The 21,449-nt window shown below is 42.7% G+C and overlaps 1 protein-coding gene across 1 annotated transcript in view; it reads right to left on the reverse strand.

Moving 5' to 3' along the window:
• LOC137537713 (intestinal mucin-like protein) overlaps window positions 1-21,449 on the reverse strand; it is a 280,540-nt gene that overhangs the window by 20,007 nt on the left and 239,084 nt on the right. The window contains exon 12 of the mRNA XM_068259654.1: window positions 15,253-15,298. Coding sequence (XP_068115755.1) covers window positions 15,253-15,298 — 46 coding nt within the window. The remainder of the gene's footprint in view (window positions 1-15,252; window positions 15,299-21,449) is intronic.

The raw sequence follows: 21,449 nt of genomic DNA on the forward strand, positions 1-21,449 counted from the left end.
CTGGTCTCCTGTGTCAGAGGCAGAGCCCTTAACCTGTACACTATCCAGCCACAAGGACTACTGTAGCTTAAAGAGGACTGCTGCAGATTAAAGAGGAGTAAATGGGTGATGAGAAGGAAGATTTTGTGGCACCTTCTGAGGGACAGGTGGAGGATGAGTCCAGGGAACCCCTCTTCCATATGGCTGTCCACATGTTGCAAAGCCTATGGAGGGACCCTTGCATTTGCAGCATCAAAAAGTGGAATGATTCCTGGCTGACTAGCCTCCTGGATCACGGCTACAAAGGTAACATTACACAGTTCTGACCAAACCTGGTGCAAGAGAAAGAGAAAGTGACCCGCCTGAGAAGGGTACTATGTGACCAGCTGTGTGACGTCCCACCACCACAATCCTTAAGCCTGTGCGGATGCACAGAGGAAATTAGCTCTTCGTGTGCTACCATCAACACCCTGTCAGCTGAGCCTGTGTCAGTTTTATTTTTCAGCTACTTATCACAACGTAGAGGGGTGGCATTCATCACCAATGTCATGCTTGGCATGCTGCAAGACAGCAAAGTATTTTCCATATCTGCTGGTTCTGGGAGGATGGGCAACTGCAGATGAATATGGCCAGCACCGCCACACTGACAGGTATCGTTGCCTTTGTCATTTTTTAGCTATGTAGTGTAAGATTGATGGGTGGTATTCATGTCATCCAGTTCATGATGCAAACTAGTAGCAATATTGATCAAAAAGTAGTTCTAGTATACATCGGTTATAAGCCGCCTTAGAGTACAAAAAGTTTATTAACAGAACATTCAAACATCAAATACCTAGAAACCTTAATGAAAAGGGATCATCAATGTGGCATGGCGGAGAAGGATCAAGTGCGAAATAATTGCCACAAAATAAGTATTTTGCCCAAACACTTTTTTAATGGTTATATTTATAGAGATTTCAATGGCTGCCGATTTTAGTGGTTAAAGGGATACGATCGATTGAAACAACTTTTTTTTTAATACTCTATATTAGTGTACACATTACCACTAGTGTTAGGGGCACTTTATTTATTCACCCAGAGGTCTCTCCCTCTATTTCTGCTTAAAAATTAATTTCTCACACAGCTCATAGTAGTTTGGGTCACCCTGAGCTGCTTGGTTACTCTGTCACACAGCTCACAAATATATTTCACTGTGTCACTCACAGCATGCAGGAGACATGAGGAGAAATAGGCTGATCTGAGGTGGTAACAGGTAACTAAATGAGCTGTAATATTGCTGGAATATAACTAGCTATAACACTAGTCTGTGTTTACACTCAGACTGGTTGCCTGGCTGCCTGCTTGTGGTGATTCACTTCAGGCTGCATCCACTTTACAAGCTGCTGAGACGGCTGACCACTGTCTACAAGCATTATTAGTATCTTTATCACAAGGTGATAATTAATCTATAAACTGAGGAGTTGATAGCAACTCCCCTGTGCAGAGACATGGTCTAGCCCTCTGGGAGCCTCAGTATTAGATACATTTTGTATCCAACACTGACGCCAAAACTGACGGAGGATTTTACAGCTGAGAGGAACAGCTGTGTGAGGAATCAAATTGCTCCTCCTAGTACTTGTCCTAATGTGTGCTACAACATACAGCATTTAAAAATAAATGCATACATCGATAGTATTCCTTTAATAGCAAAGCCCCATACAAGCCACAATCATCAAATTTACAGCGTATATTAACCATTTCAGCCCGCTGGGATTATTCACCTTATGCATCAGAGCAATTTTCACCTCCCATTCATTCGCTAATAACTTTATCACTGCTTATCACAATTTATTGATCTATATCTTGTTTTTTCCGCCACTAATTAGGCTTTCTTTGGGTGGTACATTTTGCTAAGAATTATTTTTTTTATAAATGCATTTTAACAGGATTAATAAGAAAAAAATGGAAACAATTCATTATTTCTCAGTTGTCTTGCACAGCCCCTGTCAGGACAGGTCTCTCCTCTGCACATCAGATTAGGTCAGCATGCTCGCGGGCAGGGCGGCAGGACCTTTATAATCTGACGAGACGGGTCAGCTGATCTTGCGGTCAGCTGACACCAGCCTGCGGCTTGAATTTGCTTTCTGTATTTAAGCTGGGAGATGTCATTTTCTCATTGTCTGTTGTTGCGAAGACTTCGTGTTAGCACTCAGACCTTTGATAGCTGTAATAATAACTTCATTATTGTATTATTTATCTGTGTATGACTCTTTGCCTGCTCTGACTATTCTTTCTGCCTTGTGATTCTGTGCCTCTGCCCATTTGATCTTGTTGCTGACTTTTGCTTAAACTTCACTCTGATTGTCGATTCGGTACCTTATCTACCCGTCTGTTGCCTACCTGATCTGTCAGTATGGCCAGCACCGCCACACTGACAGGTATCGTTGCCTTTGTCATTTTTTAGCTATGTAGTGTAAGATTGATGGGTGGTATTCATGTCATCCAGTTCATGATGCAAACTAGTAGCAATATTGATCAAAAAGTAGTTCTAGTACACATCGGTTATAAGCCGCCTTAGAGTACAAAAAGTTTATTAACAGACAATTCAAACATCAAATACCTAGAAACAATAATGAAAAGGGATCATCAATGCGGCATGGCAGAGAAGGATCAAGTGCGAAATAATTGCCACAAAATAAGTATTTTGCCCAAACACTTTTTTAATGGGGATATTTATAGAGATTTTCAATGGCCGCTGATTTTAGTGGTTAATAGCAAAGCCCCATACAAGCCAGAATCATTAAATTTACAGGGTATATTATCCATTTCAGCCCGCTGAGATTTTTCACCTTATGTATGTAACATCTGCAGCTGCAGGCACGCCGGGTGTCTCCCCAGCCGCCTCGGGTCCCTGTTCAGAGGAGTTTTCCGTTCCGTCTGCGTCTAGCACGCCGAGGACAGAATTGTCATTTACACAGAGGGTTGCTGTATTGCGCGGCCGCGCTCGTTGACAGGACCTTTATGCTGGGAGGAGGCGCGTCAGAGGGGACTCACACCGCTCTGGATTGGTTGATTATTGGTGGGCGCAGCTGTGAGGTCTCCTCTGCTTCTTAAGCCTTCTCTGCTCATTCGCAACCTGTCTGCGGTTGCGAATACATACGTGTTGGCGCTCAGACCTTAGACTAGTATCCGGTGTGCTTTGATCTGGGAGGAAACCAGGGATTTCACACAAGACTAGGATTATTATTATTACTGTATATTTGATACTCTGTGTATGACTCTGGCTATCTCTGACTCTGCTCTTGCTTATTGATTCAGTACCTCTGCCCATCTGATCTAGTTGCTGAAACACTGCCTGAATACTTACTACTCTCTTGCTTACTGATTCTGTACTGTATCTGTCTCTCAGTTGCCGAACCCAGCCTGTCTGACCTCTCTAATCACCAGTGGGCCCTTGCCACTGGTGAGGTGTTCTAACAGTTCCCACCAGCTCCTCTGGTGAGGTTCTGCCAAACTAGTCAGTTACTGTGTTCTAACAGTACACACCAGCTCCTCTGGTGAGGTTCTGCCAAACTAGTCAGTAACTGTGTTCTAATAGTACCCACCAGCTCCTCTGGTGAGGTTCTGCAACTAGTCAGTAACTGTGTTCTAATAGTACCCACCAGCTCATCTGGTGAGGTTCTGCCAAACTAGTCAGTTACTGTGTTCTAACAGTACCCACCAGCTCTTCTGGTGAGGTTCTGCCAAACTAGTCAGTAACTGTGTTCTAATAGTACCCACCAGCTCCTCTGGTGAGGTTCTGCCAAACTAGCCAGTTACTGTGTTCTAATAGTGCCCACCAGCTCCTCTGGTGAGACCTAGTTATTCTACTCTGTTAATGTTGCACCAAGCACTATATACTATTGCATTATCCTGTTAGCTATACTTGCATTATTGGTGATTCTGCAGATCACCATATAATCAGGTATAGTGTCTGTATTATTGGTGATTCTGCAGATCACACATAATCAGACTTCTGTGTTGCTACACTGATCGTTACAGAACCGGAGACCAAAAAATTATGGAGACACTGCAATCGGGTTGAACTGTTGACCACAACTGTTAACGATCTCATCAAGACGGTTAACTCACAGCAGACCCAGATTGACCAACTAGCTGAGATAGTTAATCGTCTTAAAAATCCCAATGCACAAGTGTCCTCCCCTCTAGTTATTGAGCCTAGGATGCCTCCTCCTGAAAAATTTTCAGGGCATCGCTCTGACTTTAGAAATTTTAAGCATCGATGCCTTTCTTATTTTGAGTTACGACCAGTATCTTCAGGCACGGAGAGCCAGAGAGTCGCACTGATAAAGACTTTATTATCAGGTGATTCGCAGTCCTGGGCCTATAGTCTCCCTGAGGGGCATAAGGTGTTGGCCTTTGTTCAGGATTTTTTTTAAAGCAATGGCAGTTATACAGTATATGATGATCCGGATTTAGCTATGACGTCAGAAAGGAGGTTTAAGACACTCAGGCAGGGTCATAATTCAGTTGAAAATTATGCCGCTGAGTTTAGAAGGTGGGCGGTTTCGGCCAGATGGGGGCAGTATGCCTTGTTAGATTGTTTTTTGTCAGGATTATCTGATGCAGTGGCTGATCTTATGCTAGGTCACCCTGAGCCTAAGTCTAATGATGAGGCCATTTTTTTGGCGATTAAAATTGATCGCCGAGTGCGATACCAGAGGCAGACTCGAGGCAGAACATCAGGGAGACTTGCTTCTGGTGTGTTTTCTCCTCCTGTTCCTCCTTCTCCTCCGCCTGATGAGCCAATGCAAATTGGACAGTACAAGCTCACTGAGGTGGAGACGAACAGGAGGCGTACCAATAAACTCTGTCTCTATTGTGCAGAGAAGGGGCATATCGTAGCGAATTGTCCTAAGAAGGCGGAAAACCCCATCGCCTTGGTGTAGCTGGAGGTACTACCCTAGGCGATCCAGTCTTACCTCTAAAGAATAAGCGTTTACTTCTCCCGTGTTCTATAACTTGGGAGGATCAAGTCCATTCCACCCAGGCCTTTGTAGACTCGGTTTCTGCAGTTAATGTTATGGCATATGACTTTGCCATTAAGTTTGGTTTTCCTCTCCTTTCTGTGGGATGTCAGATTATAGTGACTGCAATGGATGATTCACCATTGCAAGGGAAATTACCACTCACTCAGACTCCGTTATTACTGTGTCAGTTGGGTGTTGCATAAAGAACAGATACAGTTTTTGGTTCTGGAGATGTCCACCTCCACAGTGATTCTCGGTATGCCATGGCTTAGAAAACACTCCCCTCAGATTGACTGGGGTTCCAGACAATTGTTAGCCTGGTCCTCATACTGTCATCATCATTGTTTGGGGAAAATCACAGTGGGGGCTACCGAGATCCAAGTGGAGGGGTTACCGTCTCACTCCTCTGGTTCCACTGCTAGTGAGGCCCAGGGAGACTGAGCAACCATGCTGAGCCCATTTAAGCATTAAGTCCCTGAAGGGAAACCAGATGGAGTTCTATTTGTACCCCTCCAGTTCAGATTTAAGATTCTTCATGTGTTTCCTTCCCATAAGAATGCAGGTCATCCTGGTGTTGCCCGTATGCAGGAGTTATTGGACAGATGTGTTTGGTGGCCCTCCATTGTGTCTGACTGTAAGGACTTTGTGGGGAGCTGTTCCGTTTGTGCCAGGAGCAAGCCCTCCAGACAAGCTCCCGTTGGCATCTTACAGTCACTACCTGTGCCAGAACAGCCATGGACACACTTGTCCATGGACTTTATAGGGGAACTACCTAGGTCTCAGGGAAAAACTGTCATATGGGTGGTAGTCGATAGGTTTAGTAAGATGGCCCATTTCATTCCTATGGACGGACTCCCCTCTGCTCCAGAACTGGCAGAGCTCTTCATTCACCACATTTTTTGTTTACATGGTATCCCTGAGAATGTGGTGTCAGATAGGGTAGTCCAGTTTGTCTCCAAATTCTGGAGGGCCTTTTGTAATCATCTGGGCATGAACCTATCATTCTCCTCCGGCTACCACCCACAGACGAATGGCCAAACAGAAAGGGTTAACCAGTCCCTAGAACAGTTTCTAAGATGTTATGTGGCTGACGCCCAGACTGAGTGGGCCAAATTCTTGCCATTTGCAGAATTTGCCCATAATACTTTGAAGAGTTCTTCCTCAGGGTTCTCTCCGTTTCAGATTGTGATGGGGAGATCTCCTAAGTTTTCTTCTTTGCCTGTGGTGGCATCTCCTTTCCCAGCACTGGAGGAGTGGCAGGGAACCTTGAAAGAGATCTGGGCTTTGGTTCGGAAAAATCTCAAGAAAGCTTTTGTGACCCAGAAAAAAACAGGCTGACAGGAGATGTTTGGGAGAGTGGGACTTTGCACTGGGGGACCTGGTGTGGGTGTCTACTCGACATTTGGCCCTGAAGCAGCCCTCTGCTAAATTGGGTCCTAGATATATAGGCCCATACCCTGTCTCCAAGAGAATCAATAAGGTCACATATGCTGTTTCACTTCCGTCCGGTTGGAGAGGTGTTAAGACATTTTTATGTGTCTTTGTTAAAACCCGCAGTACATGTGGATACCTCTCCCCCCCCTGTGGTGATTGATGGGGAACCTGAGTATGAGATAGAGCAGATTTTGGATTCTCGGTTTGTGCGCAACTCTGTACAATACCTGGTTCATTGGAGGGGGTATGGGCCTGAGGAGAGATCTTGGGTCCCTAGTCATCGTATGCATGCGGAAGAACTTAGAGAAGAGTTCCATAGGTTGCATCCTGACAGACCTGGTGGCCCGTGTCCGGAGTCCATGCCTCAAGGGGGGGAGGGAGGGGGGGTACTGTAACATCTGCAGCTGCGAGCACGCCGAGTGTCTCCGCAGCTGCCTCGGGTCCCTGTTCAGAGGTGTTTTCCGTTCCATCGGCATCAAGCACGCCGAGGACGGAATTGTCATTTACACAGAGGGTTGCTGTATCGCGCGGCCGCGCGCGAAGACAGGACCTTTATGCTGGGAGGAGGCGTGTCAGCTGACCCGCTGGTCGGCTGACGTCACAGGGGACTCACACTGCTCTGGATTGGTTGATTATTGGTGGGCGCGGCTGTGAGGTCTCCTCTGCTTCTTAAGCCTTCTCTGCTCACTCGCAACCTGTCTGCGGTTGCGAATACATACGTGTTGGCGCTCAGACCTTAGACTAGTATCCGGTGTGCTTTGATCGGGGAGGAAACCAGGGATTTCACCCAAGACTAGGATTATTATTATTACTCTATATTTGATACTCTGTGTATGACTCTGGCTATCTCTGACTCTGCTCTTGCTTATTGATTCAGTACCTCTGCCCATCTGATCTAGTTGCTGAAACACTGCCTGAATACTTACTACTCTCTTGCTTACTGATTCTGTACTGTATCTGTCTCTCAGTTGCTGAACCCAACCTGTCTGACCTCTGTACTCACCAGTGGGCCCTTGCCACTGGTGAGGTGTTCTAACAGTTCCCACTAGCTCCTCTGGTAGGGTTCTGCCAAACTAGTCAGTTACTGTGTTCTAACAGTACCCACCAGCTCCTCTGGTGAGGTTCTGCCAAACTAGTCAGTAACTGCGTTCTAATAGTACCCACCAGCCCCTTTGGTGAGGTTCTGCCAACTAGTCAGTAACTGTGTTCTAATAGTACCCACCAGCTCCTCTGGTGAGGTTCTGCAACTAGTCAGTAACTGTGTTCTAATAGTACCCACCAGCTCCTCTGGTGAGGTTCTGCCAAACTAGTCAGTTACTGTGTTCTAACAGTACCCACCAGCTCCTCTGGTGAGGTTCTGCCAAACTAGTCAGTAACTGTGTTCTAATAGTTCCCACCAGCTCCTCTGGTGAGGTTCTATCTATCTATCTGATACTGTGTTCTAATAGTGCCCACCAGCTCCTCCAGCCTAGTTATTCTGCTCTGTTACTGTTGCACCAAGCACTATACACTATTGCATTATCTTGTTAGCCATACTTGCATTATTGGTGATTCTGCAGATCACCATATAATCAGGTATAGTGTCTGTATTATTGGTGATTCTGCAGATCACACATAATCAGACATCTGTGTTGCTACACCGATCGTTACAATGCAGCAGATAAATTTTCACCTCCCATTGATTCGCTAATAACTTTAACACTACTTATCACAATTTATTGATCTATATCTTGTTTTTTCCACCACTAATTAGGCTTTCTTTGGGTGGTACAGTTTGCTAAGAATTATTTTTTTTATAAATGCATTTTAACAGGATTAATAAGAAAAAAATGGAAAAAATTCATTATTTCTCAGTTTTTGGCCATTATAGCTTTAAAATAATCCACGCTACCATAATTAAAACCTATGTATTTTATTTGCCCATTTTTCTCAGTTATGACATCATTTAAATGTTGTCCCTATCACAATGTATGGCGCCAATATTTTATTTGGAAATAAAGGTGCATTTTTTCCGTTTTGCGTCCATCACTACTTACAAGCTTATAATTTAAAAAATGTTCGTAGTATACCCTCTTCAAATGCATTTTTTTTTATTGTAATTTTTTTATTTTCCATTAAAATTTTTATTTGGGTAATATTTTGGTGTGGGAAATAAACAGTTCATTTTTAATGTTATTATATGTGTAAATTGTAATGTAAAAAATATGTAGATGTAGTTTTACTATTTGGCCACAAGATGGCCACCTTGAGTTTTTTTTCCCTCCTTGTGCTTCTCGCTGAGCGGAAGCACAAGGGGGATGCGGACATTTTTACGTGCAGAAAGACTGAAGCCTCTTGTAAGAGCGCTTCAGTTTTTCTGCTGGGGACACGAATCGGTGATCGGGAACCATGTTCCAGTTAACTGATCCTAGGGCTACCGGGGGAGACCACGGAGGTGCGCCGAAGCGCGGCGCTGCAACAGAGCAGCCGCCCAGACGTGAGCTTCACGTCCGGCTGGCAGAAATGGTTAAGGAGTGGGTAATTTTTTTTTTCTAAGGTAGTTTTTGAGAAAATCAATTTTTAAGTTACAATAGGAAAAATGATATATTTAAATGTCGTTAAATGACAGATAACTCTTTTGTTAACACTTTGAACAAAAAAACTTGTAATCGTTCAAAAAATAGGTAAAGTTGCCAGGGATCCTTATACAGCCATATTGCTGTATAGCGATCCCTGCATTGCCACAATTCCATGGGTTTTTTAAGGTGGTCATTATGCACTGTGTACTGACCACCTGGAAACCTAGTCATGAAATTCACTGCTTTTTTTTATACATGTAAATTTACACTACCAATAGGTTGATACATTATCTGTAATTTAACTGCATTTCAAAAAAGTTTTTTCCTCTCGTAAATTGAATACAGATTTTCTCAAAAACGACAAAATCTTTTTTTTACCACAGTGCTCCTTAACATACTCTGCAAATTTGGTGTTTCTAGCACATACACTCAAAAGTCCAGAGTAAGAAAACGCTAATATCACAGCTAGAAGTCTATCCATAAAGTGCAGTAGAAAGTGAGTTCCGCACAATGTCAGTAGAATCAATTCGGCTTTATTGTATCAAACACATGAAAAAGCTAAAATCCATCGCCACATGCTGACATGTTTCGGACGTTACACGTCCTTAATCATAGCACAGGTGCAAGTGAACGAGGGTGGCCCTTAAATAAAGTGAAACCACACCCAGTAACACATGCTCAAAACCCCACCCTCACAAAAAGGTGTATCATAAAAGATTGGGGATAACCCCGATCACAAACAATTAGAATAAAAACATAATAACATATGATTAGATACGTTGAAAAATACGCAGCAGAAAATATGGCAAAAAGTAACACAGTACTGAATGCATGATATAATATAAGACAGGCAAAAGAGGATAAAACAAGACAGAAGCAGTGTAACTATCAAGTAACTGAGTTTAGGTCCCATCTAGCATTAAGGCCTCTTGGTGAGCGTGTCCCCAACTGAAAAATCCAAAATGCTTCCCGAGTGAGGAGACGTTTGTACACATCGCCTCCCCTCTGGGGTCTATTAACACGCTCAATGCCCTGAAATGAAAAGGAGGACATATCCCCTGCATGGACCAGTCTAAAATGTTTAGCCACATTGGAAATCTCTGTGGTAAACCAACCGGCCCCCCTGTAGTGTTCACTGATCCGTTGTCTGAGGTGTCGAGTAGTACACCCCACATACTGTACCCGACATACGGCACATGAGATAAGGTAAACAACGGGCTGGGTATGACAATTGATATATTGTTTAATGGGAAAACTTTTCCTATTAAAAAAGGAAATGGCAGAACGAGTGCAATTGTAAACACTACAGTAATTGCAGGTGGAAAAATTACATCTGTAAGAACCGGGGACAGTTAAGGAGTCAACACGGTCGGGAACTACCAGTGGAAAACAAACTGGGCGACAAAATACTCCCCAATGTAGGGGCCTTTCTGCTGGCAAAACTGACTCCCTGTTTGATAATCACATTGAGAGTATCATCAGCCTGCAAAACTGGCAGACATTTCTTAACGATCTGTACAACCTGCTTGTACTCTTGACTAAATGTAGTCACGAATACTGTGTCTTTTTGAGATCGTGAACGTGCCACCCGGGAACTGGGACGTAAAAGTTCCTCCCTAGTTCTCGTAAGGGCCTGCCTCCTCCCCCTCTATATCATCCAATTGGGATACCCATGCTCCGCAAGACGGGAACCTACAGTGTCCAGCTCCACCCCAAGAGCAGAAGCATCCGAGCAATTCCTGCGAATCCGGATGGACTCGCCCCCCGGGACCGCCCGAATGGTATGGAAGGGATGACAACTGTTAGCTCTCAGGGTGGAGTTGCCACTGCAGGGCTTGCGGTATGTGCTGGAAACCACAGAGGCCAGGACAGAATCACCCCTAAGAGTGAGGTCAAGGTAATTGACCTCAGTGGGTGACCATTGGAAGGTAAAAGCAAGGTTAAGAGTATTAATGTTGAGAAAGTCAACAAACCTCGCCGCCTCATCATGCGTGCCGTCCCAGATGACCAAAAGGTCATCTATATATCTGCCATACCACACAATGTGACCCGAAAAAATATTAGTATCGCTAAACAGGTGGAGCTCCTCCCACCAACCCATATATAGGTTGGCAAGCGAGGGGGGAAATTTTGCACCCATCGATGCTCCACAACGCTGTAAATAAAAATCGGAATCAAAAAGAAAATAATTGTGGGTAAGCAGATAATGGACGGCACGCCCGATGAAGAACTGAAGGTCCTCCGAAAAGGCAGAATATCTGGCCATATGAAAGTCCAAAGCATCCAGTGCTAAGGAGTGAGGGATGCAAGAATATAAGGATTTTACATCAATGGCGATTCAACTGTAATGTTCTCGCCATTGAAAATGCTGTAGACTACTGAGAACGTGCTTAGTATCTCGTATATAACCCGGAAGGCGTCGTACCAAAGGCTGCAAGTGTTCATCTACCCAATTCCCTAGGCGTTCCCCTAGAGAGCCTATACCGGCCACAATCGGCCTGCCCTCCGGGGGAAAGCCCTGTTTGTGGATCTTGGGCAGATGATGAAACACCGGCACAACCGGGGATGCAACGGCCAGATATTGTGCTACACGCTTGGAAATCACTCCCAGACATTCGCCGAAAGACAAAAGTGAACGCAACTGATTGTCAAATTGAGGAGTGGGATCACCATTCAGGGGAGAGTAGGTGGCCGGATCGTGGAGCTGTCTCAGTGCTTCAGCACGATATACTTCAGCATCCAACACGACCACCGCTCCCCCCTTATCGGCGTTTCTAATGACAATACGTGCGTTGTCTCTGAGCGAGGAAAGGGCCTGTTTCTCGACAAACGAGAGGTTGTTATGAGAATCAGAAATGCCAGTAGTGGCAAGTTCAAGTAATTCACTCTCTATAATCTCCTGGAAGGCATCAACGGGAGGACTCCGGGCAGCTGAGGGGTAGAAAACTGGGTTGCGGATTGAGATAGGCCTGACATCATCTTCTGAGACCAGGGGTGCCGTCTCACTAAACAGTTGTTCCAAGGACAACTGGGACCTGGTATCCCCGAAATCTCTTATGTCAGGCAATACCATTGAGCGTGTTAATAGACCCCAGAGGGGAGGCGATGTGTACAAACGTCTCCTCACTCGGGAAGCATTTTGGATTTTTCAGTTGGGGACACGCTCACCAAGAGGCCTTAATGCTAGATGGGACCTAAACTCAGTTACTTGATAGTTACACTGCTTCTGTCTTGTTTTATCCTCTTTTGCCTGTCTTATATTATATCATGCATTCAGTACTGTGTTACTTTTTGCCATATTTTCTGCTGCGTAGTTTTTCAACGTATCTAATCATATGTTATTATGTTTTTATTCTAATTGTTTGTGATCGGGGTTATCCCCAATCTTTTATGATACACCTTTTTGTGAGGGTGGGGTTTTGAGCATGTGTTACTGGGTGTGGTTTCACTTTATTTAAGGGCCACCCTCGTTCACTTGCACCTGTGCTATGATTAAGGACGTGTAACGTCCGAAACATGTCAGCATGTGGCGATGGATTTTAGCTTTTTCATGTGTTTGATACAATAAAGCCGAATTGATTCTACTGACATTGTGCGGAACTCACTTTCTACTGCACTGGACTTCGGGTTTGAACAGCCTTGTTTCCTGCACATTCGGCAGTTGGAGGTTGTGAGCAGAGTTCCACACTATCTATCCATAAAGCCCACAAGTATCGGCTACACTAAAACTATAACACTCTGCATAATACTGCACTAAAAGCAGAAGCTTCATTAGTTTAATTATAAGATATCAATGAGCAGAGTGTTTAAAGTGGACCCAAATTAAAAATACAAGATTTCAGAACTAAAATCTATTTTCTAAATTATAATAATAAATAGCAGCCTTTTTTCAGCTGCATGATGACAAATATAAAATATTTTACATTTATTTGAGAAACCCCTCCTCTTCCTTTCATATTGCCGGGAAATAATCCGGCAAACTGGTGGAGTAGGTGGTGTCCAGCAAAGGAGCAATTGCTAATGGCTGCCACCTGTATAACCCTAGTTATGAAAAGAGAAGGGTGAAAAGCATGCACTGAAATGCTCATAGGCTTGAAGGAGTGTTTATTTATCTTTGTATGTGTCAGAGTGGTGCAACTAAATATTTTGAATTAAAAAAATGTTTGGTTTGGGTCCGCTTTAAAGCTCTTTTAAAATTTAACACTGCAAAGGTAAAGTGTGAGCTGTCAGGTATAGCAGTATTACCTCACCAGCGGAGAGTGCTGCGGCCGCCGCTTCCGCGTCTGTCATCACCCCGGCGGCGGCCGCATCCTCTCAGACATCTTGCACAGCCCCTGTCAGGACAGGTCTCTCCTCTGCACATCAGATTAGGTCAGCACGCTCGCGGGCGGGGCGGCAGGACCTTTATAATCTGAGGAGACGGGTCAGCTGATCTTGCGGTCAGCTGACACCAGCCTGCCAATCACACACGGCTGATTGGTTCAGCCCTCTGGGCGGGTGGCTTGAATTTGCTTTCTTTATTTAAGCTGGGAGATGTCATTTGCTCATTGTCTGTTGTTGTGAATACTTCGTGTTAGCGCTCAGACCTTTGATAGCTGTAATAATAACTTAATTATTGTATTATTTATCTGTGTATGACTCTTTGCCTGCTCTGACTATTCTTTCTGCCTTGTGATTCTGTACCTCTGCCCATCTGATCTTATTGACGACTTTTGCTTGAACTTCACTCTGATTCTGCTTGTCGATTCTGTACCTTATCTGCCCATCTGTTGCCTACCTGATCTGTCTGACTATTCTCTCTCACCAGTGGGCCCTCGCCACTGGTGAGGTTACCGCTGTGGTTCTATCTGTAACCTCCATTGCCACTGGTGAGGTTACCGCTGAGAATCTATCAGAAACTTACTGTTTGCACCAATCACTACACTTTGTGCAATAAAGCTAGAGACTTTTGTCACATCTTACACACCATTTGCTTACTATATCTTTATTGTTGGTGATTCTGCAGATCACCATATAATCAGATATAGTATCTGTATTATTGGTGATACTGCAGATCACCACATAATCAGAAATCTGTTATCCTGCTGACACTAATTGTTACATAAGCACTTTGGATTGTTGGTGTTGCAGTGCACAGTAATTGGAAGTGTCATCAGTAGTGCAGATATAGGTTGCCATTTTTACAAAAGTATCTGTAAAGTAGTCTGAGAGAAGCAAGCATTTTGTATATGTGATCTAAATCTAAAAGAAAGTGGATTATGTAACAAATATGAAAATAGAGACAACAATTTAAAGGGAACCAAACCCTATATATGTCTTCTGTGTGGACGTAAGTGCCACTATATAGGTGCAGCAGGCTATTTGAACTTAGGAGATGGTGACTTGATGTTTCTGGTTTAACCTTTTAACAGTTTCAAATGAGATAATTATTAAAAAAACTGCTCTACATTTTGACCTCTGCTGGATAATCTTGTTTGGCTGCCAAGCAGGTGGAAAGGGAGCTGTTACAATTACCTGTTCCGGAGGGCTTCTTCTCTTCCTCCACCCACGGCTCTGAACTTCCAACTTGTCTTCTGAGACCTGATCACATCCGATCACATAGGACATGTGATCGGGGTCCAGGAGATGGTGTCAGCACCACTTTGTGGTGGAAGAGGGATGATACAAGAGACTCTCCCATCATCCCTCTTCCACCACCAAGTGGTGCTGTAATTCTGACACTGTCAACTGGATCCCAATCACATAACATATGCAGAATCCAGAAGACATGTCGGTATTGGTGGTGGATAGAAGAAGCTGGTTCAGCCATCTGGACAGGTAACTATAATAGCTCCCTGCTTCCCAGCCTGCCAGGCTCTGGAAGGCACACTTCCCCAGCAGCAGGAAAATGTGGCCCTGCAGCCAAATTTGGCTGATAAAAGGTAAAAAACAAACAAAAAAACCTGGAGTATTTATACATACAAGAAGGAGCGCGTCTTGGTTATCATTTTTCATGGTGCTTATCTCTGGTCTGCCATCGTAGAGAATTAGAGGGCAAGGAAACAATCAAGGCAAACAACAAAATCTTATAGCTGGCAATCAGATGGGAGGAGCAGAGAAAAAACATGTAGTCCCATAACAAAACAGCATTAGGCTACCCTGACCAGGATATTAAAAAAGTGAGTGCAGGAGCAGAATAACATGGGCATGTAGAGGACTCTAGTTTGCTGATCTCACTAGCCAATATATTTGTGTAAAGAAAAATATATGCATTGAATAGCAAAAATTATTACCTTTGCAAATGGAGCAGCAGCCATTAGGTGTAGTTTCCAGCTCTCCCTGTGAACCAGAAATCAGAAATATCCATTTTATAACAAGTATTACATCAAAGATATTTTATTTTTATTTCCAGACTTTTGATTGTGAATGGATTGTTACCAGCACTGCACCCAAAATAATTTTCTTTGACATGAGATGACAGGTGTTCTTTTCAACCAATCATCTAATGCCTGTGAGTTCTCTTGGATTCAACTAGTCATCTCCTCTTGCGAAGAACAACTGATTGAGCAGGAAAGAAAATCTACTTAGGTAATTATTGTTCTGGCCAGTGTGAAGCTGCCAGTATCAGATCTAGCTGATTCTGCATTTTTATTGACACAAACTTGTATACTCAGCATAGCTGGATGTAGAGATGACAGAAAGCATTGATCTACAAAGATATAAAGCTGAGAGTGTTGAATGGCTAGATTCTCTCTGCCTTGAGGGGTGCAGAGTGAAGAGACCAGGCCGAGAGTTTATCCTGGCCAGCAGTACTTACATTTGCCAATTAAGAGAGATATGCAGAGCAATGTATACTTTTACTGCTCTCTGCATTAAAAGTAAACCTTTTTACATAAGGGAATTCTTAAAAATGTTTTCTATGCACCCAAGAGTATTTCTTCTATGTGCCTAAGAGTATTTATCTTAGTTTAGGCAGTTTAATCCCTCTTTAAGGAGTGCTTCAAGATTATGATGCAGTGAAAGAAGCTCTTAGATTGATTGAGATTTAGGAAATGCCTGATTTTTATTTTTGTCATGTCATGAGAAGACATGTTATAAGTCATGCTTAGGAATTTGATATTGGTCCCTTAAGTCTGTTAATGATTTGAGGCCTGAGATATAAAAAAGATCATATTCTGAAGTAAGGCGGCCTTAACCCAATTTTCTAGATGTAGAGACTAACCAGCAAGCTCATGGTGACCCAGAACTCATTGGGGTGTGTAAGGGACTACAATGGTCCTAAAAGCCCCCTTACTAAGATGTTAAGAAAAACAAAAGTTTGCTTTCCTAAAACAGAAAGAATTTGCGATAATTCAGGTTGGAGTGAGCTTGAGATGTCTCCCAGGCACCACTGCTGAATATATGCAAATTAACCATTGTACCCTTAGAAGCTAAACACACCTCCAGAACCGCTGGAATGCAATGATGTGTCAGCTTGTTCATAAGTACAGAGCCATAATAATCCAACATGCATACAGACTGTTTCGGATTGTTTGATCCTCATCAGTACATGGCATGGATTAATTTGGCTCTATGGAGTAGGGCTTGTAAATCCGAGAGGCACAGACTAACCAGCAAGGTCATGGTGACCCAGAACTCATTGGGGTGTGTAAGGGACTACAATGGTCCTAAAAGCCCCCTTACTAAGATGTTAAGAAAAACAAAAGTTTGCTTTCCTAAAACAGAAAGAATTTGCGATAATTCAGGTTGGAGTGAGCTCGAGATGTCTCCCAGGCACCACTGCTGAATATATGCAAATTAACCATTGTACCCTTAGAAGCTAAACACACCTCCAGAACCGCTGGATGGAGGTTTCTGATTTTTTACTGAGAGGGTTGAGAGGGTTGAGATTGAAAAATTAGAGGAGAGGTTGTTGGGTAGCAGGTTTAAGGATTCCATTTTTCAATTGTGCTATAAGAAATAGGGTTTAGTGGATGAGTGAAATTGTCCAAACCAGTTTCATTTGTTTGCAAAATTACAATAGTTTTCACAAAATTTGTGCCATTTTGCAAATTTACACTAAAGTCTACGAGGCCAAATTAGCAGTTGATTTCAAAGTCCCCATAAATACTAGTGACACCAAATTTGGTGTGTATCTCAAGGGTAGCCCATGGAACTTTTTTTTTTCAAAAATACGTTATAGTTTGTGAAAAAAAATGATTTAAAACTTTACAGGGTAATGCACTTTTTTTAGCCAGTACACCACTAAGGGGGTATTTCACATTTCAGTGCTCCCCCCTTTCATTTTCCAATAACTTTATCACTACTGAACACAACAAAATTATCTATATCTTGTTTTGTTTTTGTTTGTTTTTTTGCCATCAATTAGGCTTTTTTGGGTGGTACATTTAGCTAATAATTATTTTATTCTAAATGCATTTAAATGCGAAGAGTAAGAAAAAAAATTGAGAAAATCATTATTTCTCAGTTTTTGGCAATTATAGTTTTAAAATAAAACTTGCTACTAAGGATAAAAGCCACACATTTTATTTGCCCATTTGTCCCAGTGATTACAATGTTTAAAATACGTCCCTAGTAAAATGTATGGCGACAATATTTTATTTTGAAAAAAGGTGTATTTTTTCAGTTTTTCATCTGTCACTAATTGCAAGCCTTTATTTGCAAAAATAACAGTAATATACCCTCATGACATACATTTAAATTTGTATATTATTTGTATATTTTTTAAAGTCTTTTTTTAAATAGATAAATGTTTTATTTTGGTAATTATGGGAGAGTGGGGGAGGTAAGTGGTTAATTTTAATGGGGATGTATTTAATGGGGATATATTTATTTTTATAAAATTTAATGTTTTCAAGTGTCTTTATACTATTTGGCCAAAGGCATCTCATTGATGCCGGTGATCAGTGATCACAGGCACTTTAATTGGTGAATGGGAACTGTGTTCCCATCCACTGATCAATGTACTACCGTGCTGCATGTGGAGGTCGAGGGCGCACACATTGGTGGGAGCATCATATTAGAAGAAGAAAACACCCCTGGAATTAGAACAGTTTTCCCGACTGCGGTGCATAAATATACTGCCACTTTCGCAGCCAGTGGGTAAACCAATGCATATTGAAGTGGATTTTGTTTTTTGTGAAGTCCCAGCACATGCACATCTTGCACATATATTTTGCTTTTTAAAAACCCTGTTGCTGAATAAAACATACTATACTGAATAAAACATAACATATTCCTTGCTGATCTACAAGAAGGGCAAGTGAAATAGAGAATTGGGCGATTTTCGTTTTTTCTCAGTCACTTACAAACTTTTCCATTTAAGAGCTTCAGAAAAGTAGGCATTTGGATGTTCATATACAGTATGTATTTTATTCTACCATGGGGTTAATTTGTGAAGATTAGCAAGCATAGTTGTGGGAGAAGCTTCTATGCTGTGGCTCCCTACTTGGACACACGCCGCTACAGTTTTGCGTCTCATGAAAAATGTGCCCACTCATCCCTCTTGCTTTGCTGAGCCACTATTGCAAAAAACAACAACATTTACAATACGTGTAAACACATACAAATAAGAAGTATGTTTTGTTCAGAGTAAAATGAGCCATAAATTATTTTTCTCCTATGCAGCTGTCACTTACAGTAGAAATATGACAGAACTGACAGGTTTTGGACTAGCCCATGTCCTAATGGGGGATTTTCAGTGTGGTATTTAATGTCTTCTATACCAGGACTCCCTGGAAAGCATCTATACAAATATACCCCCCACCTCTTTGCACACTATTTTGGCAGTTGGAAGGAACAACTGCCATGTACTACGTTTTTAATAATTAAGAACACCCTGACACTCCCCCATGAAGGGACGGGCTTGTTCAAAATCTGTCAGATTTGTCAAATTTTTACTACCCTACTGTAAGTGACAGTATGAAATATATATTTTGATGAGGTTTAATTGATAAAGGATCCAATCAATTAATCTATATGTGGTATTGTTAAATCTGATTGAAATATATTCTCTCATTTGAAAATGTATCATGAGAACAGTGTTTGAATGGAGCTTTGTCAGTGCCCCATCTGATCAGAAGGTTTTGTCCATAATTTCTATAGACTCTATAGTCTCGTTCTCAGGAATGTATATGTTAGCCATCCCCCACAGTCAGAGCTATGGTCAAAGCAGCTGTATCTCATTATGTCTCTGGCCAAAGCAGAACAATGGGGCTATTGGAATTCTGGTTTTAACCAGTATAGATGAAGTTAAACTAAAGCAGTTAGGTTTGGTAGTCAACGAATAGAAACTATAGCATTATTTGATCAGACCAATCAGAGATAGTATCGTGATACATTGTGGGACCATCCCATTCCACATATGAAGGGCTTAGGCGGGAAAGTTTCATTCTTGCATTCTTCCTTCAGCCTTACACACCCACACATACACATTCACATACACCCTAAAGACAATAAGACTTTTTATAGATACAGATTACTCAGCAATTTTAATGATTTTGTTTTTATATTTTTGTAACTGTTTTTGATGCAACTAAGAACTGTACCTTATTGACTTTTGAATATTTATGGAAATCAATAATGCTTAATTAAACAACCACACCTTTTAAATGATTTATTCTGGTCTCCAAAAGACTTTGTTTTTTAAACAAATGAGAAAATCCCCTATTTAACACAGTAACATATAAGAAAAGTAACTTATAGCTAATTTTACTCTGGAAGACACGTATGTCTGATGTATATGTGTTTACAACAACAACAACAACAACAACAAATAACATTTGTAAAGCGCTTTTCTCCCGTGGGACTCAAAGCGCATAAGCATGGCTCCGACCATCGTGGTACAGGGGAAGAATTTTATAAATCTGGAAATGCCAGGCTAAACAGGTGGCTTTTCAGTCTGGATTTGAATAGCTCCAGGGATGGTGCTGTCTTTACTGGGTGTGGTAGGGAGTTCCAAAGAGTAGGGGCAGCATGACAGAAGGCTCTGTCTCCAGATTTTTTGAGGTGCACTCTGGGAGTGACCAAGTTTATAGAACTTGCTGATCTGAGGTTGTGAGAGGTGTGGTGCAGCTTCAGCAAGTCCTTCATGTATCCAGGGCCCAGATTGTGCAGGGATTTGAATGTCAGCAGTCCAATCTTGAAGAGTATTCTCCATTCTACTGGTAGCCAGTGCAGTGAGCGAAGGATCGGTGTAATGTGACAGTGGCGAGGCTGGTTTGTTAGCAATCTGGCAGCAGCATTCTGCACTAATTGCAGGCGACGCAAGTCTTTTTTGGGGAGGCCAGCATAAAGGGCATTGCAGTAGTCCAGCCGTGATGTGATGAAGGCGTGGACTAGGGTTGGAAGATCCTCTGGGGGAATCAGATGTTTAATCTTTGCAATGTTCTTCAGATGAAAGAAGGAAGATTTAACTACAGATGAAATTTGGTTTCTGAAACTCAATTCCCCATCGATTAGTACGCCAAGGCTGCGCACAAGGTTGGAGCTGTTTATGTCTGAATTCCCATGTATTTAAAATTGTATAATTCTTCATGATAGTAGTCCTTTAACCTCCTCCCGTCCGCGTCACGCCGATGGGCGTGGCCGCGGCGGCAGCCCCAGTACCAGCTAACGCCGATTGGTGTAAAGTCCTGGGGCAGCAGTTTGCAGGAGATCACACGCAGGCTGCGTGCGCATCTCCTGCCTGGTGCGCGGAGCGGAGCTTTGCCTTCAGTCACTGAGCGGTGATCGCCGCTCGGAAGACTGTTACACGGCGAAACCGTACATGTACCGCGCTGCGATCAGGCGATCAGCAGCAGTGCTGTACTGGGAACAGCCGTGTGACACAGCTGTCCCCCTGGGGCACATGAGAGCGATCAGCTCTCATAGGCAGAAGCCTATGACAGCTGATCGCCATTATTGGCTGGCTGGAGGTTGGGAGGGATCAAAGAAAAAAAGAAGAAAATAGTGAAAAAAAAATAGAAAAATAATAACATAAATATTTATTTAAAAACAAATAAACAAAGGGGGGGGATTAGACCCCACCAACAGAGAGCTCTGTTGGTGGGGGATCACTCGTGTACTGTGTTGTGCGGCCCTGCAGCTTGGCCTTAAAGCTGCAGTAGCCATTTTAACAATAAAAGGCCTGGTCTTTAGGGGGGTTAAGCACTGCAGTCCTCAAGAGGTTAAGGCCCTGTTCTCCAACCCTGTCAAGGCCCAGCAGTGAATGCTTTGTGGAAATCCTCAAAGATAGTTAGTCAGCTCTGCTGAGACTCTAATTACCTCACCTGTGCATGTTTGTGGTTTTCTGCAAAGCATGTACTGTTGGTGGGCCTTGAGGAGAGGGCTGGGGAACATGCAAAACACTAAAGGACATGGGTTATTGCATAAACATTGACAATCATTTTTAAGAACTGTCTACTGTTAGTTGGCACGCCTTTTCCACTGTTGTCTGGCTCATATCAGAATAAAGTGAGGTTTGTTGTTATTACAGTTGCATGAACCTATC

This window comes from Hyperolius riggenbachi, chromosome 11 (genome assembly GCF_040937935.1).
Source record: "Hyperolius riggenbachi isolate aHypRig1 chromosome 11, aHypRig1.pri, whole genome shotgun sequence".
Lineage (NCBI taxonomy): Eukaryota > Metazoa > Chordata > Amphibia > Anura > Hyperoliidae > Hyperolius > Hyperolius riggenbachi.